Here is a 12,126-nt window from a genome sequence, read left to right as displayed (position 1 = left end):
GTGTGTGTGTGTGTGTGTGTGTGTGTGTGTGTGTGTGTGTGTTTAACGAAAACCTCATTCTCTTAGAAAAATATACTGAACTTTATGCCTACTTGTTAGTGACCTTGGTTTTCTTTATATTGGGTAGAAAAGGGAATTGTTTTGTTTTGCATGATAATGTCTGAATATTAATCATGGAATTGATCCAGGAGACATTCTGGTTTGAATTCAGAACAAGGACAGTAAGTAGGTACTTTCAACTAAAAACACATGTTAAATAACTTCCATCCCTAATAGCGAAAGTGAAAACCTTCTGAACAACAACGGGGAGATGGGAGAATTACTGTTTCCATATTATGAGAAAACAACACACTGCATTTTGGACTGTGCTGTTCTCCACAGAGGCCCTAATGTTTCCTAACTAGGCGAAGGCTGTCATTAGTAGGAAAATAGTAAATCAGTTATCCAAGTTACATTTACAAGTTTGAAGTACTACTTGGATGTTTTAATAAGAAAAAGCAGTACTCATGTATCCCTACTTTTAACCAACCACGAGGGTTTTTTAAACACTTATCTCACTTCCGTTTTACCTTGGAGATATGGAGATGACCCACTCACCCCCGCTGATGCATCTATGCTTTGGGCTCAAGAGGGCCTCTTCCCTTCCAGCTTAAAACCCACACCTCCAGGGCCTCATCAATTGATACAGCCACTGTGAAGAACAGTATGGAGGTTCCTTAAAAATCTACAAATAGAACTACCACATGACCCAGCAATCCCACTACTGGGCATATACCCTGAGAAAACCAAAATTCAAAAAGAGTCATGTACCAAAATGTTCATTGCAGCTCTATTTACAATAGCCCGGAGATGGAAACAAGCTAAGTGTCCATCATCGGATGAATGGATAAAGAAGATGTGGCACATATATACAATGGAATATTACTCAGCCATAAAAAGAAACGAAATTGAGTTATGTGTAGTGAGGTGGATGGACCCAGAGTCTGTCATACAGAGTGAAGTAAGTCAGAAAGAGAAAAACAAATACCGTATGCTAACACATATATATGGAATCTAAGAAAAAAATATGTCATGAAGAACCTTGGGGTAAGACAGGAATAAAGACACAGACCTACTAGAGAATGGACTTGAGGATATGGGGAGGGGGAAGGGTAAGCTGGGACAAAGTGAGAGAGAGGCATGGACATATATACACTACCAAACGTAAAATAGATAGCTAGTGGGAAGCAGCCACATAGCACAGGAGATCAGCTCGGTGCCTTGTGACCACCTAGAGGGGTGGGATAGGGAGGGTGGGAGGGAGACGCACGAGGGAGGAGATATGGGAACATATGTGTATGTACAACTGATTCACTTTGTTATAAAGCAGAAACTAACACACCATTGTAAAGCAATTATACCCCAATAAAGATGAAAAAAACAAACAAGCAAAAAAAACCTATCTACATTTCCCAGAGGATTGACTCATACTTGAAAATGATGTAATAGTTTGTCATTAAAGTGTGTGTGTGTGTGTGTGTGTGTGTGTGTGTGTGTGTGTCCACAGAACATAACTGTGAAATCCGAGCCCCCTTTGACTGGCTGCAATCAGTACTGTGTACTCCCAACTTTGCGTACATCTCTTCCCAGCTCTGTGTTCAGTGACATCCTAGTAGCTGGAAATTAGCCATGGTGGGAGCAGTTACACCATGGAGACTGGCAAATGCTACAAATCACGTGCTTTCTGTTCTCAGAGAGCTTGTTAAACGTTTGAGCAGTAGACCAGCGGTAGCATGCCGGGCAGATCAAAGGAGAAGCTAGTTCTGTATCTGGGCGACATGGTACCAACCCAGTCTCTTTGGGGGTTTCCCCAAGGCTGCTTCCTGCCCAGGGGCTCCTCTTCCACTGATGTCACCAAGTACCGCAGAACCTCAGAAGGGCATGTGCTTCTGGGGTGCATTTGGCTAGCCTTCTGCGCCCTGCTGGGCTCTAGGCTCTGAGATGTTTCCCCTACTTGGTAGCTACGAGAGCGAGGTGGACCAGAACCAAACAGGTCAAGTGCCTGCAATTCCGATTAAGGTCCTGATCTGGCAGCTGGCTTCGTGCTGCAGAGGCTGGAGAATAATGATTCCCTCGGTAGGAACAGGCTAGCCACAGCTGCAAGCGTCCACGGGGGCATTCTTTCTTCAGGAGGGTTCCCAGCTGGTCTGCATGCGGCAGCTCACCAGCAAGCGCTGGTGGGCCCTGGGGGTGCTCCCCACAGCATCCTGCCAGGGGCCTGGTAGCAGGCTTCCTGGGTCTCCCCCTTCCCTCCGCAGAGTCTGGTATGAATCAAAGAGCCAACAAAATTGAGGTCACTGGCAAAAGAGTTTGAAATTTTGAATGATTTTTATTAAACACCATTAGTCTACACTGCACAGTTAATGAAACAGCAAAGCTCCAATCTCTTAGAAGAACGATGATTGATCATGGATCGGAACAGCAGTTCCGTGTCCCCTAAACCCATTGTGAGCCTGATGAAGGAGTTATTACCATCTCAGGTCAGAAGCAGAAAGGGGCGAGAACTGCAGCCTGGACTGGAAGGGCTTCCCTACCCGCTACCCCCGGCCCCACCCGCCTCGGCCCTCCCCACAATGCAATTTGCTTTGAGTTGATGGATTACAGAGGGAAACGTGATGCTCTTGGGAAAGGGGGTTTCTAGACTTGTGAGGAGGGGAACGGAAAGGGAACTCATACTTTTTCTTTCCCCGAAAATATCAGATGGTAGGATTAATGTCTGAGACCAGCCTATCCGATTAGCCTCCTGCCAGGGTCACTCACTGCTGACCGTCAATACACAGATGCCAGTTCTGTCGCTGGAGTTTGCAAACACTGAAGAGCAAATGAATCAGAGTTCCATCATGAGAATAAGGCTGTGCAAGTGGGAATGAGAACAACAACAACGACAACGACAACGACAACCAAGAAGAATTTAGTCCGCCAGTCGCATAATAGAGCGAGCGACAACGGGCGCCATATTTGTTCCCCACAGAACTGAATTTGGGGGCACGGAATCGACCCATCCATTCAATGTTGTGTAGCTCTAGTGTCTCGCCACACATTTTCTCCATGGGGAGAGTGATGCCTCTCTAAGCAAGCAGTTCATTGCCTTACTGAGTAGTCCTACCCAGTGATCCAGTTTGCTGTCTCCCACCTGCCACTCACGCAGGTGAAATCTTATCATGTCTGTTGAGAAGTACGTGAGGGCTCCTCCCTCACAGCTAAATCAATTCTGCCTTCAGAAATGCTTTCCAACTTCATTTTCCAACTTCAACCTCCGGGATGCGAATTTGAATAAAACACAATCCAAATTAGATAGCTCTGGGAAAGATACCGAGAGGACAAGTATCTTCCCACTGAAGACCCAATCCAATGCAATCTAGCAAGGTGATGTCCAAAGGAAAACCCACCATTTGGAAACTCAACAAAACACATTTTAGCCAATGGTTTTGAATCAAGCAACTTGGTTATTGATTGGAGATTTGAATCGTTTGATGTCATTACGTGGAAAAAAGGCATCCCAATCTCAAGTCTTTGAAAAGTTATCAGCAGCTAATCTGCTCTTCCAATTCTGTCATCCAAATAGAAAACTACTAGTATTTTCCCAATGACATTATTAAGTCATTAACAGTCTACAGGCTGGCTAACAACATGCTCACGGCTAAATCCTACCCCGAGGACCACACTAGTATACTCTTTTCAAATTAATCCTACCTACCAAACTCAGACAGTAATATGACAAAACCACTAAAAAATCCAAGGTTAATTAAAATACAAAGCCAAGCCAACATCATAACACAAACTTGTCAAACTCTCTGTGGTTGGAGCTTGGGTGACAAGTGAAGGCATAGTGGTGGCCCTACGGGGGTCCCGTTGGCAGGGCTGAGATCCTTCTGTGTACTTGCTCGCTCAGGTGGACCTGCCCGTTTCTCTGCCCGTTACCCTAACTCCATGTGCTTATCGTGAGATGCGTCTCACCAAGCCTCCATCCAAGTCTCGAGGCAGGATCTCTCACCGCCATCCACGTGTCTTGTATCCCTCCCACAAACTGGTACACCGAAGAGACTTACTTGACAAAATCCCTCAATCCCTCAAATAGCTGCACACCTACGACACACATCACCGTTTACAATGTGATGAACAGAGTGCCTAGAAAACAGCAACAGTCCTTAACCAGGAAACCGAAAGACGTCCACCTCCAGGGAGAGGAAGGTAATTCATCCTCCACGTTTAATTGGTTTCTAAGCTGCTTTACAAATGGGTCTCTGCTACATCATCAGGTGGTGATCCTGAGTTGGCACACACTTTACATTTAGCCACCAGGGGTGACACATCAGGCAGCAGGCAGGATGCTCTGCTGCTTCTGTGCTGTGTGCCATGTAGATATGATGACGCACTGAAACTAGAGCTACGAGTCTTTCATTCGTGAGGCAATATGCTAGTTTCCCCGGGAAACTGCCCCTAGCATCCTAATGTCTACTTTCCAGAGGTTGAATTTCAAGAAGAATCTACTCCTAAATCCATGATGGTCTAGGATTGTGGTCTAGGTTGAACTTGCAAGGCAAGCCAGCGGGCTTCATCATATAGTCATAGTCAGGCACTCTACCTGATAAGCCGTGGAAAACACACAGAGACCTTGAGTCACTGCAGAGCCATCAGCTTCATTTGGATAGGTGACACCCAGCTTGGGTGTCCGGAGTCGTTCATAGGATCATTTTCCTCACTTAAGAGGCTCAGAAAAGATTCTCTCGGGTTTCATTGGTCTGTGTGTGTGTCTGCGTGTGTGAGGTTTGACGCTGAGACTGCCAACGTCCAGCTCAACCGTACCGGGAGCATGAAAAGTGCTGGTTCAGCTGCTGGGACGCTCCCAGCTGTCAGCTTTTCACAACGTGGCCTCAGCCATTGGAGGACAACTTCCACAGCCCTTATGATACAACAAAGGGCCTTCAACTCAGAGATGACCAGAGCGGAGCTCAAGTCTGGCTCTTTTGCAACTGGGGATACAGCTAACCTTGACAATGAGAGTGCGGAGTGATCCCTTGCCGTTCTTATCACAGACTTGCGTGACTTGCTTTCAAAATCATACAAGTTTGCATCTTTCATGTGTGTGTATATCTATTATTTATCTGGTCATAACTCAGTGAAGAGAATCCAATAACTCAGCAGATGAAGGGCTATGTGGAATTAGATACCGGCAGGTAATTACAAGGAACTAACGTAGGGATAGTTTTTACTACGTGTGGGGAATTCTTCTAGTGAGCTGGAACACCAAAGATGATATTTACATTGTGATGTTTAGGGACATAAAATGAACGCAGAGGATCATAAAGGGGTGGGGATAGTCGCAACTGATGCAGAAATATCTCCAAATCAAGGGAACTGTTCCCAATGTTCAGGGCTCTGTCAAAACCACCCTAGGGTGAAGCATGACCCCGAGACTCATTTTTTTTGTTAAAAGATTAGCTACTACTTAGAGAGTTTGAAGTTTTCTTCGGGATTTTCATGGAAATGATTCAAGCTAATATAGACTTGAATAAAACCAGTGATTGTATTTCCGTCAAAAGCTAATGAGCACCCCCCCAAAAAAAAGAAAGAAAAGAAAAAGGAAAAGAAAGGTAGAAGAAAACAGAGAGAAGTGGAAAAGAAACCCGGTAAAATAGAAAATGGGGATAATACTTGGGGAAGTCCAGATTTTAAAGCCACTAGGAAGCAAACTGTATATGATTACTTCTAGGTAGTGACAACTTGACTTTCGTTTCCAGAGATCTGAGCAAAGCACAATAAAAAAAAAGTCCTGCCAGTTGTAGACCCCGCCAACCAACTGCAAAAGAGGCAGAGGTGTGCATTCCCTGGACGGTTTCCAGACCCCTCCCGTCTCTCATCTCTAAAACCGGAGTGTAGCGTTTTGGCTACTAGGGCGTGCACTGACTGAACGGCCCTCCAAAGGAGAGCTTTACACAAAGAGAATGCTGGGTGAGGATTTACGCTTCAAATCATGGAGTTCAAAAATATTTATGCCAGCTGATGCCTAACGTTGTCGACATCAATCTTGCCACTCCTTCTCATCCTTGAAGTTTTTCAAATAGGGAATCAGGAAAGGGATACTAACTAAAAAGTCCTCTGGCTGCATTTCAGAGTGGCATTGCCGTGCTCATTAATTTTCTTAAATTTGACTTTCTGATGTTGCTACAACATCTAACCAGTGGGTTTCGACAATGAAAATTCTCATCTGAAAACTGAGTCTGTGGGAACCCCAAAAGTTTAACAAAGGATTCTGAAGTATGTTCTTGTCCGGACAGAAGAGTGCAGTTTGGGGAATGGCTATTGCTGAAAATTTGCATCTTTGCAGGTCCTCTGTGCCTGCGTTCATATATAGACACACACACACACACACATATATATATATGTCTATATATGACATTCCGTTTCACTTCTCAGGAACCTGTTCTCACAATTGCTTTCCATTCTTTGTTGTGGGTAGTGTGGACTTAAAACAATACTGTAGGGACTGTGTCATTCCATCAAGCACAAAAGGATGGTGGGATCTGTGAAATGCATATAAAATACTGAAAAATGACTAAGTGATAAAAGATACACTGCTCAAGGTGTAGTGTCCACTTACAATGACTTCTGTTTTTCACAGATATCAAAAGAATCATAAAAACAAACATAATCAAAGAGAATTTTCCCAAATGAGTGGAGTTCCACCAGTGCTGGAGACGGGGGCGCACCCCACTACAACAAGTGGGCGTCGATGCGCAGCCAGCACAGTCCCTGGCGAACGTAGCGGACGAGATTGGTCATGCTGCTGTGCTGGGTCAGGGGCCCCATCAACGTGTCCAGATCGCCAAAGAATTCTGAAAATCAGAGCAGACCTCGGTCAGGCCTTTGAACGACAGCAGGACCACAACCACGCGGGCGTTGGACAAGTTATCCGTTGTGCGTTCATTCATTCTTTCGACACAAGTGTCCAGAGTACCTACTAGGTGACCCAAACTCCATATGGATGTCAAGCTCTACTATTTTAATGTTTTGTTAGCGCCCCAAGCTCTACAGCATAAATCAAGTTTGTGTCACTGTGGTTAAGAAAACACAAATTCATTCAAATCTGTTCATTCATAGTAAGTTTTTTCAAATCACCATATATTTTCTCAGACGACACACACATATCACAGTATGCATATAGTACCTATAAAATATATTTGTCTAAATATTTATATATGTTTATAGAAACATATTTATGTATTGAAAATATACACATAACATTACGTATCTAAAATAAAATGTATCTAAATATATTTTATATAAAATATGGAATTTATATTTTTGTTTTTGTTTTGCGGTACGCGGGCCTCTCACTGTTGTGGCCTCTCCCGTGGCGGAGCACAGGCTCCGGACGCGCAGGCTCAGCGGCCACGGCTCACGGGCCCAGCCGCTCCACGGCATGTGGGATCTTCCCGGACCGGGGCACGAACCCGTGTCCCCTGCATCGGCAGGCAGACTCTCAACCACTGTGCCACCAGGGAAGCCCTGGAATTTATATTTTTATATATTATAAATTTATAGTTAGAAAGGGGTCTTTATACACAAAATGGTAGGGAGCCATGGTCTATATGATACCAAGCTGTTTTTCATTCTATGCGTTATGGAATTGAAAATATTCTCTTTTCCTTTTGTCTAAATGAACTGAGTATCGATGTTTCTTGCCTTGACGTAGATACAGCTGGTGAGCCTAGACAGCCATTAGCGCCATCGGCCTCTAAGGCCAGATAAATGTCTAGGAGGCATCTGATTTGGTAAGTCTTACTCCTTTAGGGAAGGAAAATGACCTGTAAGGATCTGTCGCATAGCACTTCCCCCTGCCCCCCGGCACACGGATGGTAAGACTGCCTGGCCGATTCCCCTCCAGCTGACTCGGGGAAGGAATGGCACTGAGGCCTTACTACTAAGCAGTGGGACCAGAGTCTTAGACTGTCTGCTTTGGGGCGGGGTGGGAGGTCTGTGGGAAAAACTCTATGATGCCTAGAAAGCAGCTAGGCTTCCCCTTTGCACGTCTGTCTGGCACCGCGATGATCTCGGTGAGAAGGAAACTCTTGGGCGTCCTGTTCCCTCAGCCACGAGGAAATCACTCGTGCTGGCTCAGTGGGGGGGAGGAGGCTGGAGACTACCTTCAAGTGGTTGGGATGCTCTCCTGCCTTCTCGGAAAGCAATTTCCATGCATGGGTTATGTGTGCTTGATTGCCCAGCAGATGGTATTTCACTAAACAATGCATTGATTCTTCACGTTATGTAGAACATATGGGCTCCTTCTCCGCGTATCAGCTTCATTTGATTATGTGATACTTTTTAACCTGTACTAGGCAATAAAAGTAATTTCTGCTGATAAGGGAGTAAATTACTTTGGGCATTGAAAATACTCTCTTCCGTAATACAATATTAAGGGAGATGTTAAAGGACCCAGTTGTTGTCGAGTGAACGTGAGTGGGATGTCCCCTGGATATTGTGTACAAAGTCTGCGGTGGCATTCTATTTTTTTTTTTTTTTTTTTTTTTTTTGCGGTACACAGGCCTCTCACTGTTGTGGCCTCTCCCGCTGCGGAGCACAGGCTCTGGATGCGCAGGCTCAGTGGCCATGGCTCACGGGCCCAGCCGCCCCGCGGCATGTGGGATCCTCCCGGACCGGGGCACGAACCCGTGTCCCCTGCATCGGCAGGCGGACTCTCAACCACTGCGCCACCAGGGAAGCCTCTGCGGTGGCACTCTTCATTGGGTACCCAGGTCACCATTTTAATAAGTGTTTCGAGTCAGCAGCTGGGAAGGTAAGGAACCGGGCTTCTAGAATAAAGGCCAGAGGGCAGAATCAGCCCTATTGGCCCATTTGAGCACCAGAATGTTCTGCAATGAGCCATCTGCAGCTGTACAGGTGGGCAGACATGGGGCAGGGGTGGAGACCTTCCACTGGGACAGCCAACCTCCGCCACCTCCATTGCAAGATTGGGTGGGAAAAGGTGCAGGTACGTGGTGGTCTCCAGTGGGAGGCAGAGTACCAATCAAAAGGGAAGTGCCTCAGTTTCCCCATGTCTATGTAGACAAGACAGATGTGGGAAGAAACCCCCACTTCAAGCAGTTCAGAAATGACAAAGTGTGTGAAACTCAGGGCCGTAAACAGAAGATTCCAAACTAGGTCCTCTCCCCGGCCCCTGGTACATCCCTAGGACCACACCAGCCGGGTGCAGCATCTTTCTGCTGGTAGACTGACACAGTCATTTTGATTCAATATTAGTCAGGGAATTGAACAACTCCTTGACACACTGTGCTAAGGCCAAGATGAGCACCATCTGAGTCCAACATCAGCCCAGCCGCTACATTGCTCTTGGAAAGTTCTATGGTTAATTTAGAAGGAATTACTTTAACAGATTTTGAAAATAGATGCAATTGTGAAGGAAATCCATAAATATTGAACAGCTCTCCAGTTACCAATACAAAATAAGACAGAGAAGAGCGGAGGCCGACAAGCTAGGCAAGACTTAAGATGCTTTATGCCTTCCTGAGCAATTCTAGAACCCTTGGATTGGCCTGGTTGTCTGGGTTAGTTGTCTTTGGATTTCCAGAAGCCTAGGGAAGTGGACGAGTTAAGAACTGCCCATTACTCAGATAACTGAGGACAGGAGCTCACTGAAGGTCTCCAAGGACCCGTTGTTAATCTCGCCCTCTAGATGGGCAGTGCATCCTATAGGATAAAAGTTCACACTCTGAAACCAGACATTTCTCGATTCAATTTCTGCTTCCAATATGATGAGCTGTGATATCATGGGTGACTTTCTGCATCTCACTGAGCCTCGGTTTCTACAGCTAGGAAATGGGGCTAAATGACACAACAAATGATAAAACAAATAGTACAGCACCTGGCGTATAGAAATGACCGCATGAACACACAGAACCAACACATGCAAATAGCCCTAGGAGTCAGTGCAAGTTTAGAGCTGGGTCAAGGGGTCGGAGTCCCAAATTATGCAATATGCTTTGATAGGCACAGACTCTTTCAATTATATAGATGTGTCATCATATGGAGTAAGGAAAGAGAAAGAAATCTTCGTAGGATTTCTACCTCGCACTTGATATTTTATGCTAGGTGATTTACACATCTTATTTTATTCCACCCACGTCTACCATCCTTCTGGGTAGTTTCATCATCATCCTATTATATCCATTCTAGAGATGGAAGCTAGGGAGTAGCTCACAGATTTCAGTAACTTGCCTGAGGTCACCCAGCCAGTGCCCGACAGGATTCAAGCTTAAGTGATTAGGCTTCAAAATCTCACCCTTCCTAGTTCCGTGGGACAGTTTCCCCGCCCGCTTAGTGATGCCGCAATAGAGATGCAGCCAGGAGGAGGGGCCGGTAACCCACGGGAACGTCCCTCTGCATCTAGGTAGCCTGCAGCCCCAGCCTGATTCCAAGAAAGTCCTGTCACCGTCTGGGACCCAAGCCCACTCCATGCAACTTATACCATACCCTGTCCCAGCAGGGGCCACCAGCCTGCGAGATGCTAATTCTTGCCTGTACCTAGCCAGATGTCTCTACTGCTCTAAACCACAGGTCACCTCTTTGCAGTCTGATTCAGAAAGACCCACATCTGTCCTCACTTCGACTAGAGTGGGTCTGTCGCTGACTGCTGGGCCAGAATCACCGAAGTCAACTGAACGGCCAGGGCAAAAGTATGGTTTCTTTGAACTTCCCGTCTTCATTAGGATAGGCGGCTTTGGGGCAAACCTGTGTGACAGCTAGGGTCACAGATGGCAGCATGAGTGGCTGAGGACCACTGACTCACCCTCTGGTGAAGCAGGGCTCTCCTCACATTTGTTTTGTAGCCAACCTCATGTGTTCCCATGAACAGGGCTCTGATCTTTCATCCCAGGTGTCAGTGGGTGAAAAACACTAGCTGAGCCTTGGCCTTGGCTTCTGACTGCAAAGCCGCATCGTCACGTACTCACTGGAGCTGACGATTAAAACGAAGGTAAAAGGCCTTGGTTCAACCCCACCTCTCCAAAAACATAAAAAAGCCAAGTGCCTTAATCCCAATTAATTTGCAAATCATTCTTTTCCCCTTTGCTCTGTTTCTCTGCATTGATCCTTACCATTGAGTGAAAATGCGAAACAGACATTTGCCAACACATCATAGGTCAAGTTACTTTAAACTTTAAAGGAGAACTCAATCCTAGGCCTTTTTCACTCTCTCAGCAAAAACTGGTCACCACGTCAGCCCTGAGCTAACCCCCTCTTCCCTCACGTAGCCCTGGAAATCAGACAGAAAGAGAAGGCCACCATGGAAAACTCAAGCCATTGAAAGCAAGTTGACTCCACCATGGCCCGTGAGCAATGGGTCGAGCAGAGCAGCATACCTTTATTCTCTCTTGTCAGTTTGTCGGCCATGTCCCAGTGTTCGTAGCCCCGTAACACGTTGCTAGTGATGTTGACGTGGCTGGCGGCCATGTGGTGAATGCGCTGGGGGATGGTGACCGGGCCGTTGTTACAGTTCCCCATTGCGTTGATGGGAGACACGTTGTTGAGAGACACTGGGGATGGAGTGTTTCTGGGGGATGGGAAGAGACAGGCTTTGTTAGGTTGCTTGGGAAGAGTGACAGCGGCGTTCTAGGCCTCCCCCATCACGCTGGGACCTCATGAGGCCGTGATTTGCCACAGTGAGTTTTAGCATGGTGAACATATATGAAGCTCGCTCTTGCATCCCACCAACTCCTCTCAGAGGACATCCTATAGCTTTTGCCAGCACAGTAGCTTTCTCCAGAGGCCCCAGCGTAGAGAGAACTTATTATCACCCTGTTCCTGCCTCATTAGACCAACCACACAGGGCCACAGGGCCAGGCTGTAGAACGAGCCATCCTTATCCTTTCCTAACTTTAAACCCTGAAGTCTGACTGCCTTTGGGAACCACTGATGACTCCATGCACATCGCTACTTTGTTTTAAAATACCACACAGAGAGCTGGGTGAATCTTCCTCTGGCATTAATTCTACCCACAAATGTAGCTCTTACTTTGAATACGTCTAACAAGTCTTCTGATGTTCCAGAGAAAGCATCAGCTCAGAGCTA

General features: G+C 46.2%; 1 protein-coding gene across 1 annotated transcript in view; it reads right to left on the bottom strand.

Moving 5' to 3' along the window:
* Positions 1-6,631: 6,631 nt before the first annotated feature.
* The window catches only part of AFF2 (ALF transcription elongation factor 2), a 487,389-nt gene continuing 481,894 nt past the window's right edge, over positions 6,632-12,126 (bottom strand). Inside the window, 2 exon segments of the mRNA XM_027096865.1 lie at positions 6,632-6,875; positions 11,418-11,608. Of these exon segments, the coding sequence (XP_026952666.1) occupies positions 6,754-6,875; positions 11,418-11,608 (313 nt within the window). The 3' untranslated portion in view covers positions 6,632-6,753.

This window comes from Aethalodelphis obliquidens, unplaced genomic scaffold (genome assembly GCF_003676395.1).
Source record: "Aethalodelphis obliquidens isolate GAN/ISIS:26980383/991018 unplaced genomic scaffold, ASM367639v1 scaffold110, whole genome shotgun sequence".
NCBI classification, from domain to species: domain Eukaryota; kingdom Metazoa; phylum Chordata; class Mammalia; order Artiodactyla; family Delphinidae; genus Aethalodelphis; species Aethalodelphis obliquidens.
This window is presented reverse-complemented; position numbering and strand designations above follow the sequence as displayed.